Raw genomic sequence first — 21,707 nt, 5'->3', positions numbered from 1 at the left:
TCTGATTCTTTGTTTTCGTACGTTTTTTTTACCATTTGGTGTCGCAGCGTCCCTTCAGGTAAGCGGCGATCTTCGGGTGGGCGGCCACACGGTTTCTGAGGGCAATCAACTTCGGGTACTTGCTGAACATGGACTGGTTCTCCACGTAAGGACCTTCCAGGCAGCAGTAACACATCATATCACACCACATCATCTGTTAAAAAGATGAAAAAGAACAATATTTAAAATTGTTATCGCAGACATTGCAGCGCATATACAAACCAAAAATACTGAAAATCAACTATTGCGTAAGTACCAATATTATAAAAACACTTGTGACTTTTGAATCTTGTGAATCGCACTTATCAAGACCCAGAGGCCACTCGAGGATAAGGGTTAAAGAGTGTACAGTGCTCAAAAGTGTAAGGGGAATGGCCCATCGAGAACTTGGTTACATTGGACTTGCAGACGGCCATATTGTAATCAGATAGAAAGCAGGTAAACAGAAGAGAGTTTTACAGGCGTGCAGTTCTAAGAAAGAAGCTTTGTTCATGGAATCTACGTTTAGGTTTAGGAACGGATAAAGAGCGGGGAATTACTGATATTGGTTTCAACAAAACGGGTGTTTATCGTGAGTGAGTGTAGAAGAGAAGACAAGATCACTAATCTTGTAGTGGCGATGTCACTCTTTATTGTTAAATACAATATAATATATATTTAATAGAATAGTATATAATAATAATAATAATAATAATAATAATAATAATAATAATAATAATAATAATAATAATAATAATAATAATTCTGATTTCGTATGTCAACGTCTCTCTGGAAAGGGATGGGATTCTTTTCCAGACGATTTCTCTTAATCTCGGCTCCCAACAAGGAGCTTCGAAGATCAAGGGGTTTTCTAAGGATGCTGGTGGTGCCTACAATAGCAGAGGTCTGAAGGTCGCCTGAAACATCGGGGATTAGTAGTTTTTTTTTTTCAAATGGCAATTCCAGAGGACTTGATGCAACTCCTAGTGTACCAACTACGACCGGGATTAACCCCGTGTATACGCCTTATCTCCAAGACAAATGGAGCATAATTACTGCACTTCTCGTTCTCCTTCTCTCTCATATTCCTTCTCCAGTGTACTGAAGAGTCTAAAATCTGCCAGTTTTTTGAAACTTGGTCAATGACGACCAAATCCGGACGATTATGTTCCAATTGCTTGGATTCCAATAATAATAATAATAATAATAATAATAATAATAATAATAATAATAATAATAATAATAACATTAATAATAATAATAATAATAATAATAATGGTGATGATAATAATAATATATAAATATAATAACATAATAATAATAATAGTAATAATAATAATAATAATAATAATAACAATAGGCAAAGAGTTTGATATTCGGCTGATTCCTGAATTTTATGGCGTTTCGCACGATCACACACTGGTTGCAATAGTTAGAGTGGTTTCTGGAGTGCGCGGTGTAAACAGCGTCGCGCGTTTTTTATCACTTAGACTGAGAGGCGCGACTCTGTCAATATACCGATGATTAAGCCGTGATTCGAGAGAGGATTTCAAGCAGATGAAACAAGTTCTCGTCGTCGCTTTTACGCCGAATCATTTTGTTGCATTAGATAAGTTTGTCTCTCATCGTTTTTGTTCTGGGGAAACTGTGGACGAATATAAGAGTTTTCGAATTTTTTCAAAACAAATCATCAGGTAATGTCCTACCTGTTGGAGGCATTGACAGCTACGGCTCTCCATCAAACTTTATCTCTTCAGGGATTAATGAATTCAATGTTGCTCATCATTTTTATTGTTGCTCAGATATTCAGACTGTCGATGTTTCTCGTTGTCGACCTCTGCTTCTTCTACCCACGATCTTTCCTGTTAAACTAATCTGTTTTTTTTTCTCATTTTTTTGTAAACATAACCATATGAATCTTCATACATTTTCATACAATTCTTATTAGAAACTTTTCTGTGTTTACTATTTCTAATGACTCCTGTTTTTATTTCTTTTTTCTCCATTATATCTTTAAAATTCTCTTCAAGAATCAAGTTTCAGTTGCATCTAATCTTTTCCTCGTGCTGTTGGAGATTGTACAGCACCCCCGACCGTATAATAGAACAGATCATACACACGTTCGGAGTATTCTGAATTTGCTGGTTATTTTTATGTTTCTGTTGGTCATGATTGATGATAATCTTTTGAAGATGAACAAAATTCCAAACTTTTGACTAGCTAGAAGGTATACGCAAATATATTTACTGTTGTTGTTCTTCTAACCTTTTACACAAATTTTACGAAGTAAAAACAAATTTGTCATGGAAGTGAATAAAAAAGATCAGCATGGACGTACGAAAATACTGTACAAATTCAATGTCTAATTGTAAACATTTAAAATGAAAATAATAGCCAATTATTTAGTTAAAGATTAACTATCCTGAAGCCATGTTGGATTACTTAAAATCTTGAAATAAAAGAGACCCGTATTCAAAAGTCATTTTATTTTTAAATCAAGTAAATACAACATTCGATACAAGATGTTTTAAAATTAAAATAAATCTTCTAAAAACTCTTCTGTTTCTGCGTCATTTTGAGCTACAGCGTAGTCCGCAATTATGTAATGAAACGCACTTAACGTTTATAAACACACAAATGGCAGGTGCATGGCGAATTTAATTCCGCACTTAATTTTTACTGTGGGTAGTTCTTTTGGGTTTGTTTTTTTACCCAAATTTGTCTGGGTTTGTTTCTCCAACATGTTGGGGGAAACCAGCTCCCCCTTTATTAGAGGAGTGTCCAAATGAAAGCAGTTGTCTGATATGACGGTGAAAACCGACATTGACCAAACGTCCATCGCCGAGAACTGCTCATCAGTTTCACATCAGTTTCGGTTTTATACGAAAAAACTGAATCAACACGTGAGAAGCCGAAATAAGTATAATTTTGTAAAAGTCGAATTAAATAAATCAAGACGCGATGCGCATTCACAAATCGTAGGTATTATTACCTAGGGGTGTATAAAACCTTCTAAGCGATAGTAACTATCCCTCCGGAAGCCCGGCGAAAAAAGACTTTCTTGGACATACAAAAGTTCACGCGCCGCATTTGCCTTTTATGTTTATAGTTAACATATTGAGCAATACATTAATTGCAAATGAAACGACTATTTAAATGAATCTATCCGAAACCCGACAAAGCTCTTCCATAGAACGGATCTCGAAGAGAAAACCTAGTTGTCCCTAAAGCAAAGAAAATAAAACGTTAGAAAGGACAATCAACACACTCTACAGGTGGTTACCAGCAAAAACAAGCTACTGTCTTTGAGAAATTTCCAGACAAAACAGAACACATCATCAGTAACTGTAGCGATGAACCCACTAAACTGGGTTAAATTTGTCGGGCCATAACAGTTGTATGTTTGTAAGAATGATGTAATTTTTTCTACAATATTTCAAGTTCAAAATGATAATATTAAACTAAAAATTGGACCTATTTTCAAGAGAAAAATAAATCAACTTCAAATGTAGATATTTTTTTAGTAAAGTGATAAATCTAATTTTAATGAACTTACCATATGAACAAAGAAATTGACTGGTCGTTTTCATTATATATATATATATATACACACATATATATATATATATATATATATATATATATATATATATATATATATATATATATATGTATAAGCTTAAGCTAAGCCTGAGGAGTCCTAGAGTGAATGAAACGCCGAATATTCAGTGTAGCTTAATCGCCATATATATTTTATAAATTACTAACTAGCTCTACCTACGTATTGAGCACTTTTGAAGTAAATACTTAAAGTTTACGCATAAATCTATACTTTCATATATTAATTTTATGTGAGTAAATTAAGTAGTGATATATATATACACTCTACAAAAGGATATATATATATATAATTATTTTTTACTATCATAATTAAATAATTACAGAGACTAGTGCTTCATCCTTTCGGGAGTCTTCAGTGCAGGGTGTTACGATTAACGCCAGTAGATAGATTCGACCCCGGCAACACGAGCCGGATCTGGCCTGATTAGCAAAGACCGTATCCACTCGGCTATCATTAACCGCGAGAAATAAAGTTGATTTTAACATTTAAATTTTAAATGATCTTTACATCAGAACCGTCGTCTAATCCTTATACGATGATCTATGTATCAGAGCTAAATTCAACTGAAAGTGCTCAACGATAAAAAATAAGCTTCTTGAAGGGGCTGTCCTAATATATATATATATATATATATATATATATATATATATATATATATATATATATATGTGTGTGTATGTATATATATATATATATATATATATATATAAACTCTACAAAATAATCTGTAGAAGCAACAGCTCCAATTAACTTGTATGATAGTAAATTTTAAATAAATCACTTTGGAACGGTTATATAATTTTGTATTCCTTAAAAGTGAAGAAAAAAAATTATATTTAATTTATTTGTATTAAATTAATTTTAAGTTTGAAATCGGTTATTTCTTATTTTGAAGTTGATTTAATTTTTTTACTTGAAAATAAGTTCATTTTTGGAGTTGATTATTATCAATCTAAATTTGATATGGTATTTAGCAAGCACGGTTCGTATGAGCATGGAACTATTTGCAATACAAAACAAATTATACTTTACAGGAACTCTATTCGTAAATAATGTGAGTTCGCAATTTTAGTTTATTCTCTCTGCCAAGAAGGGAGAACCCTACTATTTTAAAGCTATTTTCCTCTATTTCTGCTTATAACAGTAAAGGTGATATGGCATATATTCGCAGCGGCCGGTCGTTCAATGTGGTTTTCCAGTCTATAAAATTGCCAAATCGACTTTTGTCACTAGTCTACGATATATACACTTGGCAGCGAACTAAGCACAACACAGCTGATCTATGAAAATATTTTGTTTATTTTACACTGAAAACAGTTTTCGATTTAGTTTTGATGGGTGTTGACATCAGTGAAGGCGCGTGGCAAGGTATGGTGCGGATGTCTGGCAATGAACAAAATATGTCAGCTTGCCCTCGCTTTGTGATCGACTGTTCGATTTATGTTTTATTGTTTTATGTAAACATTGTCTTACCCTGTAATTTTTTAATATTTCCCATTGTCTATTGTTCTAAGCCTTTCACGTATATTTCTGGTTAAATAATGCATTCCAATAGACAATGGTTGAAATCTTCGCATTCCTCAAATGGAATTAATTTGCGCGTGTGCAATCCATCGAATGTCTTTTTTTACGAGGGTCACGTGTCAAATATCTAACAGATGTCTATCGATTGATCCAGTGATGATAGGGTATCAAAATGTTTGACTGACCTGTTCTCCCATGAAGAATTGGTTTCCACCACAACGTGTATTCAGGGTCTTCTCTAGAAAAGGAAGGACCCTTCCACAAGTGTTTAGGTACCTCCACTGCATGTATGTCTGCAAAAGAAAAGAGATGCTAAAATAAGTTTGAATTTATGTCTTATGTATTTTCATATGCTAGAGGACTGGAGAAATCAAAACAAATTTATTTAACGTGGAATTAATAACATGCGATTAGATTATGTCTACCAGAGATGCGGATAAAACACAAAATGGATTTTATTACACTTTTAAAAATATCTCCGATTATAAGCATGTCTGTTCGTCCATTTAGTTTTTGTGACAAAGGTGATGTGTGTGACGCTCAAAACTCGAAACCCGACAGATAGGACACAAAAAGGCGACATATGCTCAAATTCGACCGAGTTTTCATTTGCATATATCGTATATGTGCCTTGTTTGGGATGACATGTTATAAAAAAAGTAATAATAACATTACAGATGTACCATTTACAGTTAAAAACAAGGATAAGCCCCTAAAAAGGATTCTACTAATGTATACGTGACGCAACGGATAAAATACTAAGTAAAAAAACAGTACGAATTAATACTCTTCTGAGGTTAAAAAATATATATTCAAAGCAAGCGGTACTAGCAATACAATTGCGAATTACAAAATACTTTTATCTAATCATGAATGACGAAACAGGAGTATGCTACCCCAGTGAATTAAATAAAGGATTAACGAGTGTGACCTGGAGATACTCGAGTTCATCAAGGTATTTCTAACCCGGTCGAAATTTTTGAGAATAGTCCAAATAATCCAAGTAGTCTAAAGACAAAGAGACCACAATTGCTACTTCAATTTCAATCCGGAATAAATATCTGTAGGGCGTACGTTATTACTCAATTTGAGGAAGAGATATTTCACGAAATATTAAAAAAATAGCTCGGTCTCGGATATGACATTAAACTATATCCGATGGTGAAACCCCAGTTTGCGGGCTTTGGGGAGTGTGGAGGCAACCTTTAATTGCCATTGCTCCCATGTCCACTCTGACCCGGAGGGGTAGTACTTGTTAGGGTCCAAACTATTGGTTAAATAGAAACCGACGTGAAAAATATATTCTATTAAAACAAATTTCTTCAAAATAATTGGATTAGGAATTAAATAACCTGAAAAGAGTTGATATGCCGTAAAACTAAAACTACCAATCAACCAACCAAAAATAGCTCAAAAGCCTTTAACATATTACTTGATCTTAATTATTATACAAATAAATTAAGAAAAAAAAGAGTCACTGTTTCTCTAAATATCAAAGACATTAAGAAATAGTATAGACTATTGGGAAAATACATGGGAGGAAAACTCAGTAAGGTTAATTAGTCTGGATGCAGTTTTTTTTATTCCATTTTCACCCATAACTAAGAAAAGTGCCACTTTGATGTAAGGGCTACTATCAGGGACATAAGTTGCAGGGATACTACGTTGGAAGTTGAGCAACAAGATGTCTGTTAACATTATACTGTAACTTCTGCAATGTAACTTATAGGCATACATTCTGCTTAAAGACCACAAATGTGACTTCAATAATAATCCCAGCACCCGTTTGATAAACCCAACTAAACCAGAAATAGGTAGAATTAGCAAAGCAATACTTTCTAGAGTAAACAAACAAATAAAAAAAGACCTAGAATTAAACCAGTGGCCAAATACTGCCGATGCAATCACCTGGTTTAAAAATATAGAAAGCAAAGGTAATTATAGGTTTATACAGTTCGACATCATAGGCTTCTATCCCCCGATATTTGAAGAACTTTTAACATTGCCCTAGAATTTGCTGAGGCATAAACTGATATATCCTCGGAAGAAATCAACATCTCTAAAAAATGTAGAAAATCAGTTCTAATAAATAACAATAACAAATGGATAAAAACTAAAATGAAAAATTCCCTTGATTTATCGATGGGTGCCCAGGATTCTGCAGAGGCATCAGATCGTGGAATTATTCATTCTATATACCCTCACAAGCATATACTACGGATATCGGCCTACATAGAGATGATGGACTAGCTATAAAAAAAGACTCCATCAAAGTCAAGGGAGATAACTTTAAGAAAATCATACACAAGGAAATGAAAAAATTAAGCCTAAAATAGACATATCAGCTAACATAAAAATAACCAACTTCCTGGACGTCACGTTAAATTTAGATAAAAACACATATGGACCCTACTTAAAAGATAACGCTACTTCAATATACGTAAATCCTAAGTCCAATAATCCACCATCAATTATAAAACAGATTCCTAACTCGATCGTAAGTAGACTAAACAATAACTCAAGCGATGAAAATGCATGAAACAGGTCAACAAATATTTATAAAACAGCCCTAAAAATAGTGGATACAAAAATATAAGCAACAAAATACCAATAACTATAATAAAATTAAAAATAGAAGAAAAAGAAATATAATCTGGTATACGGCGCCATACAATCAAATGATAAAAACAAAACTTGGCTAGAGATTTCTAGATCTTATTGAAATACACTTTCTCGCAACCAGCCCCTTACACAAAATGTTCAATAAAAATACCTTAAAGTAATCCTACAGCTACGGCGAAAACTTAGAGATGATAATTAAAACACCTAATAACAAAATATTAAATAAAAACAATGTAAACAACAGCAAAATAAACAATAAAAAAGTAGACACCATGACAAAAATAAAACTAACACTAGCAGAAATAATAATAATAATAATAATAATAATAATAATAATAATAATAATAATAATAATAATAATAATAATAATAATAAACTAATCTCGGACAACAACAACCATACTAGAAACAAAAATAAAAATACTAATAACGAACAAGATAAATGCAACTGTAGAAACCGCACATGGCCACTATATTTGCGAAAGAAAACCCGAATAGCAAAAAAATATTACGTTGGTATGACTTCCTTAGATTTCAAAACTCGATATTATGACCACAAAAATACATTAAACAATAAAAAGAAAACACCGTATAAAAAGAACGCTAACAAATAAATACTGGGAACTCAAGGAAAGCGGACACTCGTCGGTAGTCGAATGGAAAATAAGACAAGCTACCACATGTAGAAACCTAGACGGTCCAGGTAGATTATGCCTTCATAAAACTGTAGAAGAGAAATAGCGAACAATTGTGTTCACAGAATAAAATTTACTCTAGGATAGCGATACAAAATAATTTAAAACTAACAAAAACAATAGAAAATAAACAAATAAATAAATTAAATAAACATGAATATACATAAACTATCACACATATATGTATGTATGTATATATATACATATATATATATATCTTTATATATACATATATATATAAACTAATATAAAAAAACTAACCTAAATTTAAAATAGGTCAAGAAACAAGATATCCAGGCTAAATAGAGCACACACACAAAGGAAAAGGTCAACCAGAGGTCAAATAGGCATTTTCCTGGTAAGTGCATCTTCATTGGCTGATAGGAAGGGTGCGGTAGATACTAGCAAGCTGATTGGCTTACTCTCAATAGATGGTGCGTATATAAAAACGACAGACAACCACAAAATTCGCGAATAAGCTTGAAGATCCTAGAGTGGATGAAACGCGAGCTAAAAGTGTAGCTTAATCGTCATATATATTTTATAACTTACTATAACTAGCTCTACCTACGTATTGAGCACAATTAAAGTGAATACTAAAATTTATACTTTCGTATATTAATTTATGTGAGTAAATGAAATATATATATATATATATATATATATATATATATATATATATATATAAAGGCTTCCTTTATTCTTCACAAATCATGGATACCCACTATGAGGGTGCATTCGTGTGAATTTTTGTGTGTGTGTTGCAAGAGTTGCGCAATCTCCAATCATATTATTGAATACCAATGGCAAATGAAGGTTCAGGACGACTGGAAATAATGCTGTATATATATATATATATATATATATATATATATATATATTTATTATGCCAGTAGAGTATAGTTTCCTAAAGTACATCCACTGAAACAACACGGGTTTACCAAAAACTTCTCAATTAGTTAACAGACCAGGTATATTTAATTTATTTATACAAACATTGCTGACTACATATGTGCGTACACGTTTCTGTAATCACCGATTATTGGGGAGATTACGTTTTCAGGCCAAGAATATATATATATATATATATATATATATATATATATATATATATATAAGATGACTGGAAACCAAGCCGAAATAAGCGACACACACACACACACACACACACACACACACACACACACACACACACACACACACACACACACATATATATATATATATATGTATATATGTTTATATATTGTGAGTAATTTTCAAATTTGCCTTTGCAAGTTTTTTTTACGGAATAGTAGTCATTACAAGCGAACATTGCTTCGACACATTTTGTTGAGTTTTGCAGTTTCTTGCTCCACTATATTAGTTTGTGTGTAATTCTGTATGTGTGTGTGTGTGTGTGTGTGTGTGTGTGAGTCAACAAAGAAAATGCGACAGAAAAAAATCATGAATTACTCACATCGAAGTTTGCATTCATCATTTCACCGCTGCCCTTGACCCCGCTGCCGTTGATCGGGGCCCCCTTGGTCGGACTGCTCATTCCACTGTTGCTGCCACTGTTGAACTAAAAGAGAAAAACATTAATACCCATCAAACCGTCACCTTGTCCAGTAAATTCTACATGATTTTCCCAATGAACAGCTTAAGCTCATTAACCCTTATCCTTAAGTCACATGTAGGCCTTGATAATCGTCAGTCAAGTGTAAAGTAATTATTACTTTAAGCATATTTAAAAATATAAATAAAAATCCGGGTCGGCATATTTTTTACAGTTTATTCCCGTTTCTCACTCGTTTCGACACAACCAAAAACTCTTTAGCTCTCTCACACGTCATCTAATCTACCACGCGTTTCTCTTTCTTCTGACCGCATGCAGGCTACAGCCGGCTTATTCTCGTTCTAATTAAAGAGACATTTTTAAGATGCTTTACAATTAGCGATTCCGTTTTTAATTCTCGAATCTGATACACTTACCGAGTCTGATTCTGATTTTTTTATAAATTTGTAAATGTTGATTTTAGTTAGGGAGGACAATTATCGTAAAAGCTATGTAATCAGTGCAGATATTTTCAAAAACATAAACGTACGCTTGTGACGACTGGCAGTTAAGAATCGATAAAAATATATGTTAATCATTTACACGAGCCATCGGAAAAAATAACTTTAAAACAAACGAGCAAATAAACAAACCATATGGACCCCCAACTTATGCCTTAAATTTTAAGAGAAAAATAAAAATAACCCGGAAAGCTGTGTTTTCCACCCTTAAGAGACCCTAGGACTCAAGCACCAGAATTTTCACGGGGTCAACTATTACCTTTCCAGATGTATATCATGTGATTTTGCTTTTGGGTAATTTTCAGCAAAATCTAACGGTCGGAAAAGGTTCTATGTCTGAGATAGTGCTATTTTTTGCCATTTCAAGCCCTTTTGACCCCCCGGGCGACGTAACTATGATTTTTGTCAAAAAATCAAAAATGGATTTAAAGTCCAAGTTCGAACGAATCCAGTTGGAAAGGTATAGTAAAATGCAGCTTAACGTTCATAAGAGAAATTACTCTTGTAAGACGTGCTGCGTTCGCATAGAAGCAAAAGTCAATATTCAATCAAGGAAAATAAGCAAATGAAAAGAAAACCAACAAACATCCGCATCCATCGTAGACTAGATGATAAATGACTAATTCAATGTCTGAATTAGTCATTTATATAAGTGAAAGTTGGGTCAGTTAAAATTAGAGTTGCCCGACTTTTAGGTGTCAATCTAGAAAACAGAAGCAACCCAGACAACAAGAATATATCAATGCGTATTGAAAAAAAAACAGATCAGCGGATGCTAACATTTAAAGGGGAGAGGGCCAAATTTAAAATGCTTAGCTGTGGCAGAAGATTAGCTGATTAAAAATTATAAGTATAGCAAGCAAACGGCAAATAAATCATTGTTTCATCTAATGTATCAACCAGAAAATGTCTACAACGACCCTGGTGTATAACTCTGCCCGTGGGGAGGCATTGTGAATAGGTACAATAATAATATGCCAATTTCTTACTGTCTTCTGATGAGAACAATATCTAGAGTGGCATTCTTTGAAACTCCGCGAAACGTTTGTGTGTGTCTGGTCACGAATACGCTCCTATATGGTTGACTATTATAGAAAACTGATCACATATAATGATAGAAGATGTATCGAGACACAGAAATGGATATGTTTGATCGGGCGTAATAATGATTCATTAAAATTGTGGAGTCTGCGTACGCTCCTGGTCCACAAAGTATGGAAATAAAAAATATAAAAATTTAAAAAAAGACGTTTACAAGTGTTTTTGACACGGATGTTCATAATACTATTTTGATAAGTATTTTTTAACTTAAATAGGGATGGTATAATAAGATTGTGGGGTCTGCGTTCGCGCCTGGCCTTTATAGAATGAAAATAGGCACACACTTTAATGAATACTTTTCATCTCTATCTGCGTAAGTATACTTTGATAATTATGTTTCAGTTTGAAGAAATATGGTATAATAAAATTATGGGGTGTTCGTTCGCGCCTGACCTCCATAGAATGGAAATATGTCACAAAGTTTAACATGGGTTTTTAATATAGATCCACAGAATATTGTGATAAGTGTTTCAGTGTGAACAGGTATGGTATAATAAATTATGGGGTTTATCTATTTTATTTTTACTTTCATCATATTTTGCTTTGGTTTTGATACCTAAAATTCGAAGCTATCTTTCTACAACCCTTCCTTTTCAAAACCTATCATACTTTCATAAATCAGAGTCCATTTTCTGTAGGCTGTTTTTGAACCCAGTCAACGACGGGTACTTTTGCAAGTATATATATATATATATATATATATATATATATATATATATATATATATATACATAAAATTTTAGTCATTTAATAAATTAAAAAAATTATGACGTGTAATGGTTAAATTTCAAATCAAAATAATTTTATTATTCTATGTAAGACAAAGAATACATTTGAAATATTATAACTTCTCATCCTATAGGATTTCGATGCCTACCATCTCTTCAGAGGAGAAAATATTAGCAAATAATTATAATCGTTTGCACCTTATTTGCTATAGTCAGTGATACATGGAAAATCACAATTAAAAGTTTATTTTTAAGTATTTAAATATCATAGAATAAGAAGTTTGATTTGAAATTTAACCATTCACGTCATAATTACAGAATGACTAAAATTTGATTCATTTTCTCTCTCTTGTATATCGAGCAATTTTTATTTAGATGGGATAGTATTATAGAATATTACTGCCAATAATCACAGGTTTCCAGACCAGCTGATTTTTTAATTACATTTTCACCCCAGACAAAGCAAATTGGCACTTTATGGTAGGGGCGTACTATCAGGGAGATAAGCATCAGGGGTACTGTGCAGGGAGTTGGGCAGCAAGATGTCGGTTCACGTTGCACTTGAACATCTGATGTCAGTACAGTCGGGGAAGCAGGGAAATTGAAGGGAATTCCAAAGCCTAGATGTTCTGGAGAAGAAACTACTGGAGTAGAAGGCTCTCTTACATCTAGGGGTCTCTACTGTGAAGGGGTGGGATTTAGCGTCTTGTCGGGTTTGTCGGGGGTATTTACGTCGAGTGGGGCAAAAGTGCTTTCAGTTCGTCAGAGCATTCACCGTTAAAGTACTTTTAGAACAGGCAGAGAGATGCAACAATTCGTCGATGGGGCAGAGGCTGAAGTTTTGATGACAGTTCAGGACCTATTAGATTGGAGACTCTCTTTTGAACCTTATCTGGGAGCGAGTGACAAGTGGCAGATGCACCAGCCCAAATATGACAACAATACTTCATACATGGGCGAATGGTGGCCTTATAGAGGTATAGGATACTTTCGGGCGTTAGTAGCTTTCTAGCACGGTAGAGAGAACCTGCCTTCCTCGCAGCGGTCCTGGTGATACTCTCAATTCTGAAGAATATATATATATATATATATTTATATGTATATATTTATATGTGTATATATATATACATACATATATATACAAATATATATGTATGTATATATATATATATATATATTTATATATCTTGTCTCTATAGTAATTAATATGTAATCATTATGAATTAAAATATCATATTTAAGTGTATCGAACGACCGAGCAACGCCGAGTGACCTGTTGGTAACAATAGAAAAGGTTTTACTTACCCTGAAACGTCCGTTCTTCCAGTGGTAGTACCTCATGTAATCGTGCATGATTTCATAAAAGCAATCAGCGATGTAGTCACACCTCATCATGTCCAGGTTGGTTTTGCCGTAGAATCCTGTTCAATAAAATGTTTTTATTAAAGGATCTTTGTAAGTCGGGATTGAACAAATGCGACAAATCAGTGCTTATCTCGACCACGCGATCCTATCGTTTTCACAAACGCCCGAAACAAGATTTTTCGCACGAACGTCTTTACATCGTATCATATGAAAACTTGACCCAGAAGTTAAAACAATGTTTTAAAGAAAGAAATATGTATATGTGGGTTTGTATTTGTGTGTGGTTGTGCAAGTCCGCGAAACCTAAATGTACACTGATTTTGAGTAGACAACTAACTATGTAGTTTCGGCAGACCCGTATCTCTCGCTTCCAAGTGCGTCAAATTTAGGTGTGCCGACAAAATTAATTAACTAACAATCGATTTCGACATTTTTTTCATCTAACAAAATGCACTTGTGATATACCGAAATAGTTATTCGTATAATTGGGATTCTTCGGACTCCTGATCTCACTTTTAGTGTCACTTTTCACGGTATTTCAGTTGATGTAACCTCCGCCCTTCTCGGTTGTATCTTTACCTTGAGAATGTTTATGTCGAGCTCAGCGATTTGAACCGAATTTCCAATGGATCCGTTGATTAATTTCACGGGGTAGCATGTTCTTGTTCCCACGACCATGACTGGATAGAGGTCCTAGTATATCAATTTTAAACACCATATCAATCGATTGGTAGACCTATCAACATTCCTTATGTATTCTTCAACCAGACAATAACAAGACGATTAGTAAACCTATGGAAAGTTTGTATATGTCATTGCAGACTACCTGTGTTACTTACAAATGAACTGATCCATACATAATAAATATCAGAAAACAAAGCCGTATGGCAGGAGTTGCTATCCGGTGGACTAAGCAATGCTGTTTGTCGGTTTACCAAACAACCCTCACTTTTTTTAACTGTCAATAAATTTTGTTACTCTATTAGCATGTTCTGTTTTCCTTGTGACCCCTAAAACAAGGTCATAACAGAATATCAGGAATAATAAAGTTTCAAGGATCACCCCCTTTAGGTACCCTTGCTTTAATCTCATCTTTCGAAAATTATATGGTTTGCTCTAGTTTTGACAGAGTGTGGATACCCACTGTAAGGGTGCCTTCGCGTGAAATTTTTGTGGCAAGAGTTGTGCAGTCTCCCACCATATCTTTCTCTGAATCGACATGGTTGAATATAAGTGGCAAGTGGAGGTTAAGGACGATTGGAAACGATGGCGAGATAAGCGGAGAGCAAATACAGCGTTGATAATTCCCAAATGGTCACGCATCTGGTATTAGCCAGGCTCAACATTGCTTAACTTCGGTGATCTTGCGAGAACTACTGTGTCAACGTGATTATGCCGTAGGAAAAGTCATATACGTTGAATAAACAAACGTTTTGGAAAATCTCTTACTTAGTTTCGTAGGCAACGTTTTTAATTTTATTAAAACAAAACACAGGTATTTGAAGTTTTAAGTATCGATCAAACAGTTGAAAACAAGACACTTTCATTTATAATATGGATGATCACGTTGGTGTTTGTTTAATGAAAATTGAGTTCAATCATGGATATTTATCACATACAACAGACCTAATTCTTTTGAGATGCATATCTCTCAGATATCTTCAAAAATTTCTTTCAAACAATCTTCAGATTAATTATGGCATAGAGAGGGCCATTACAGAATCAAGAAATAACCAAGACAATGATTCTAAGTCATCCAGGCGTTTATCATTGAATGGAGATAGAAAGATGTATTATTTGGCGGACACGCCAGGCATATACTGAAGTTCATTTATGGAAAGAGATGATAGGATTGCAAAGATTTTTGTTAGTTCGTTTTTTTTGTCGCCGTTTAAAGAACCAAACCCGTTTACGCTGCATTATCCATCATTAACGCTGCCTAATTATAGTTAAGATTTTCTAAGAAAACTTTATTCCGCCAGTCATTCCGACACTCATTTCCATTCCGTCAGTCATTCCGCCAGTCATTCCGACAATCATTCCGACAATCATTCCGCCAGTCATTCTGACAATCATTTCCATTCCGCGGTTTTTATTGAAGATTATGTTAATAAACGTTGTCAGTGTTTATAACAAGCGCTTTCCGACATTTTCTTTTGATTTCTTGGCAACTTTTCTTCCCTCCAGCAACAAATCCAAACTTCGTCGTCTGGATCACACTAATCTCTTCTTTTTATGGATCTTAAAGCAACGTGGGTGTGTAAAGGAAATCGAGAAACACCAGTCGAAACCTCTGGTGATCGCTAAACCATCGGCCAACTCGGTGTTGTGAAGATATTGTACAACATACCATGGAATTAGTAGGTGAGATTTGGGGATCAGCTTATTGCTGTGGTGAACGGCCTTTGTTACCTACGAATGAACTAATCTAGACGCATTAAATATCGGAAAGAAAAAGCCGTTTGGCGGAAGTCGATATCCGGTCGACAAACGAAGGTAGTTCGTCGGCTGTGCGAACAACCCTAACTTTTGCATGTTTCTGCCATTGCATTTATTACTCTATTCCCGTGTTCTGTTTTTCTATGCACCCTTAAACAAGATCGTAACTGTATATAAAACAAAAGTTATGAACTATAACTGCAATTATATATCATAGCAATATACACCCTTGCAACCAATTTTAGTTGGTTTCTTAGCGTCTTATAATACTGTTGTAGTCCCGTGCTAGGGGATACAAATGGACGAAACCACCATCAGTGTAAAGTGTATAAAATATAATATGGATTTATTACAAAGAATACAGGAGCCACTAAAGTGGTAGAAGAGGAACGTCTCCGTCTAGTCTCCGAAACCAATGGTATTCATAGGACTTTTGATTCCACTTAGTTCTCAAATAGGGGTGATTTGTACCCCACAACAATATATATATATATATATATATATATATATATATATATATATATATATATATATATATATTATGACAGCCCCTTTAAGAAATTCGTTTCTTATCGTTGAGCACTTTCAGTTGAATTAAAAAGTCGGTCAATTTAGCTCTTATGCGTAGATCATCGTATAACGATTTGATCACTGTCTGTCTGACGTAATGAACATTTAAATTAAAATGTTTAAGATTCAACGCTATTTCACACGGTTAATGGTAGCCGAATGGATACGGCCTCTGCTAATCGAGCCAGAGATGTCGCGGGGTTCGAATCGTTCGACTGGTAGTAATCGTGACACCCTGCACTGAAGAATCCCGAAAGGATGAAACACTAGTGTCTGTAGGTATTTAATTATTATAGTAAAAAAATAATTATGACAGCCCCTTTAAGAAATTCGTTTTTTATCGTTGAGCACTTTCAGTTGAATTAAAAAGTCGGTCAATTTAGCTCTTATGCGTAGATCATCGTATAACGATTTGATCACTGTCTGTCTGACGTAATGAACATTTAAATTAAAATGTTTAAGATTCAACGCTATTTCACACGGTTAATGGTAGCCGAATGGATACGGCCTCTGCTAATCGAGCCAGAGATGTCGCGGGGTTCGAATCGTTCGACTGGTAGTAATCGTGACACCCTGCACTGAAGAATCCCGAAAGGATGAAAAACTAGTGTCTGTAGGTATTTAATTATTATAGTAAAAAATAATTATATATATATATATATATATATATATATATATATATACGTTGTAGACCCGTGCTAAGGGTCACAAATGAAGGAAACCACAAGTAATGTAACGTGTATAAATATAATATGTATTTATCATAAAGAATACAGGAGCCACTAAAGTAGTATCAAAGGAACGTGTTCATAGCATGCGGTTAAACATGGTATGAATGTCTCCATTTAGTCTCTGAAACTAGTGTTATTCATAGGACTAGTTGATTCCACTTAGTTCTGAAATAAGGGTGATTTGTACCCCACAAAAAATACCTACCGTATTCGCGTGCTAAATACCTAGCAATGGCCATTGTCTCCGGCATCCTCATTCCGCCGTCCATTTCCAACACAGGAACGCACATGCCTGGCATATCTGAAATGAGATTACATTATAGATATCAGTTCGAGACAATAATAGTTATTTATGCAACAATTTTTATTAGTATTGATATATTTATTTCTACGAGGTTTAGGCATATATTTTGTGCTATTAACACATAAAACAAATGTTGGAAATAAGTTTAGTGACCATAGCAAAGAATTCAAAACAGGGGCTGGAAATTTTCTTTCTAGATATTCAATATCGAGACGAATGAAATAAATGATATTTTCTTCCAAAATGTGTGAAAATAAGCAATTTTACTCTAAGAATAACATCAATGATAGAAACAACTTTTATCTTGTGTTATGGCAACTACAGACTGGTTAAGGAATGTTTTCTGGTCAGAGGAATCAGGATTTTGTCTTCGTAGTGATGCTCCTGAAGGATGTATCCGAAGAACTGGAGAAAGATTTTCGCCAAGTTGCATAAAAACGACACTTAAATACGGGAATGAGGGATAATGGTATGAGGAACTTATACTGCAGCAAGAGTTGGGGAACTTATTAGATGTGAGAATTCAATACATTCGAATGTTAGAAATAGGACGGTTGCCAAGTATCCAGAAGCTGGGAATATCCCAAAACATTAATGGATAGTCTGTGTAATTATCTTTTTCTTCACCATATTCCCTCTGCTTCTACTTTTTTTTGTTTTCAAGTAAGATCTTTGACTTACTTGTTGTTTCATCAAATACTTTTATATGCAAAATCCGATCCCGCATTTTGCTAATTCCGACCCTCTGATGAGAAGGAAAGTATTTTTTCGAAACTCCGCGGATTAAGGACTATCCACTTATCTAGTGTTTCCTCTTATGAGTAAATATGTTTTTAACTCATTTCAAATTTTATTTTAACATGTTTTATTAACTGTTTTCTCGTATATATAAATATATATACACATATATATTTATATATATATATATTTATATATATATATATATATATATATATATATGTGTGTGTGTGTTTGTGTGTGCCAGAGGTGTGAGTTCCGTTATAGAAACGTTGATTTTATTTGAATAAATAAACTACGAATCTGGTGTGCGTCAAAGCTAAATCACAACACAATATTACGAAAATAAATATTTTACTTGTTTGAAATTTATAATTCAAATATATTTCGGAGTCAAACTCCATCCTAAGTATTTTGTACATCTTTTTTTGTTTTCATCTTTCTTCTTCTTTCTTGCCATGTTGTAAAATAATAATAAGCCTATGGCAGAACTCTCACCCCGCCGGCAATCTCGACACGCCAGCACACTGTTCCGGCATTTTAACATACAACCTCTGAGCGGCAACACGCAGATCTTTACTAGCTGACTTTTTTTCTCCAACTTTACAACGTTGTGATTTGGCTTTCAAGCAACCCTGATGCGTATTATATATATATATATATATATATATATATATATATATATATATATATATATATATATATATACGTTTTATTTTTTATTACCGTATTTTTCTGTTAAGTTACATTATTGTTTCGGCTACACGGCCATTTTTTTGTGGCCTTCTGTACCGTCCTCAGACTTTTACAGAAGTATGAGGACGCTACAGACGATGTAACTTAACAGAAAGATATGGTAATAAAAAATAAAACGCATATTTGCTCTAAAACATTATTGAGCATTTCTTCAATTTTTATTAATTACAATCTCCACTATATATATATATATATATATATATACATATATACATATATATATATATACATATATATATATATATATATATATATATATATATATATATATATATATATATATATATATATATATATACTACAATGCTTCAAAGTACATGGTCCTGGATATGACCTTAAACTATATCCGATGGTAAGGCCCCAGCTTGCCGGCTTTGGGAAGGGTGGAGCCACCCCTTAATTTCCATTGCTCCCTGGTCCACTCTGACCCGGAGTGGTTGTGCCTGTCAGGGTCCCAACTATGGGTTAAATAGAAACTGACTTGAAAAAAAACAAGCAAATATATTCTATTAATAACTTTTTCTTCAAAATCACTGGATTCGGCATTAAATAATCTGAAAAGGTTTGATATGTCGTAAAACAAAAATAACCAACCAATGAAACTACATGTAGGTATACACAAGAAATATTGCGCGACTACTCTCTACAATTAACGGGATTGGCGAAATTTCTTACCATTCCTGTATTTGTCCCATTCATGGAACTCGAACCTCTTGTCCATGTATTTGACGCCGGCAGCTGCGAACATCATACGAAGAATCTCGGCACGTCCGCGGCCATTGAAGTAATACAGAGTATAGTTAGGCATGGTAGGTATAATTCGGATGAATCGCAAGAAAGGAAAAAAGAAAACTTCGAGTTGTGATTGTCGTAACTCACAAACAGATCTACTTACAGATAGTCATAATCGCAGACCTTTATAAGGTAGATGCAAAGAACGACGTAAATCACAATCGAAACATCTGCCAATATTCGGTGCAGCAAACATGGCAACTGTACAAATCTGATGCAGTTGCACAGATAAAATGCAATCAAAAACAAAGAAAAAATGCAACGCATTGTCTTGATATGCAGTTATTGTTTTGTTATTTTTAAATAAGTCGGACTATTAAAGTCTTTGTTTTACATGTAAGAGGGCCAGTTTGCAAAAATTCTATTAATTCCATTTTTATATCGGCCATATTCATACAAGCGGAATAAATATTTGTGGTCTAAAATGCTACCAAAGCCAAAATAAGTTGCTATTCTATAATTAAGAATTAAAAACTTAATACAAACTTCTTTGTGTGCAATCTGTATTGTTCCTTGTAGACGATGGGGCAGGGGTTTGGTTTAGTGGATAGTGCGTGATCTATTAGCTTTGAGACTCTTATTTTGGAAATTGTCTAAGAAAGGGATGCAAGAGGTATAGACACCCTGGGTAGATGTGGTAATAATACTCATATGCATATTGTGAATTGTGCCTTTGTAGAGATATAGGATACTCTCATGTGAGCAATTTTTCTAGTCAGTTAAAGGGAGCCCATTTTTTGCGGAACAGCCTTAGAATTATATTCAATATATTTGTACAATTCACGTTACCTGTGGACTCTAAGCCGTGTAGTTTGAATATATAGTTCTTCGATATGCTGTTATTTGTAATGATTACACGTGGTTGAGAATGTTTCTTCTAATTATTAAAAGAAAGAAGCTTAGACTTAGTAGCATTAAATGTTGCCATCCATTTACAGGTTCAGTTAAATAGGTACTTGGGTCGTTTTCTTTCTGCTGTTGCCTTAGATATGTGTACATTCGTTTTTCCTTTGTGTCTGAACTCCAATCTCTGGTCCCCCCTCCCCAATCCCTCACGAAAAACACCCGGCTAGCTAAATCCACTGTGAAAAATTTCCCCCACTCTTTATCTCTGCTTAAATCAAAACGTAGATTCAGTAACAAAGCTTCTTTCTTAGAACTGTACGCCTGTGGAACTCTGTTCTGTCTGCCTGCTTCCTACCTGACTACAACTTGGATGTCTTCAAGTCCAACGTTAACAAATTCCTAATTAACCGTCCTCTTAAGTAAACACTTCATTATATCTCCACACTAACGTACTGTACTTGCAATAACACTTATCCCTGAGTGGCTTCTGGGCCTTGATAAGTGGTGAGCACCGTGTAAAAAAAGAGCTTGGTAGTTATCAATCTTCATGTTTCGTGAGAATATTAGGCTGAGAAGGTTGAACGTTTGTCTTCCCAAATGATGCTATCCAGATTCACAATCGGTTTTTGGAAAAGTTTCTTACAGTCGAAGAAGTGAGAAATGTTTGTCGTAATAGTATTACATGTAGTAATTCGTTTGTAACCCTTTTTTAAGGGGTCTTTTTTTTTTTAGAATTCGAACAGGTTATATACATTGTTATGTAGGCAACATTAAATGAATAGAAAAACAATGATTTGGC

General features: G+C 34.1%; 1 protein-coding gene across 1 annotated transcript; it reads right to left on the bottom strand.

Annotated features, from left to right (window-relative positions):
- On the bottom strand, window positions 1-20,128 carry LOC145265694 (S-crystallin SL20-1-like). The gene is made up of 6 exons (XM_080121752.1): window positions 19,946-20,128; window positions 17,678-17,773; window positions 13,641-13,788; window positions 10,038-10,044; window positions 5,350-5,457; window positions 1-193 (listed from the first exon to the last, which is right to left on the bottom strand). The coding sequence occupies exons 1-6, from the start codon at window positions 20,076-20,078 to the stop codon at window positions 29-31; spliced, it is 657 nt and encodes a 218-aa protein (XP_079977878.1). The 5' UTR covers window positions 20,079-20,128; the 3' UTR covers window positions 1-28.
- Between the last annotated feature and the right edge of the window lie 1,579 nt (window positions 20,129-21,707).

This window comes from Euprymna scolopes, chromosome 40, assembly GCF_053919585.1.
Source record: "Euprymna scolopes isolate OS-2025 chromosome 40, ASM5391958v1, whole genome shotgun sequence".
Classification (NCBI taxonomy): Eukaryota; Metazoa; Mollusca; class Cephalopoda; order Sepiida; family Sepiolidae; genus Euprymna; species Euprymna scolopes.
Note: the sequence above shows the minus strand (reverse complement) of the source record. Positions and strands in the feature narration are given on the sequence as shown.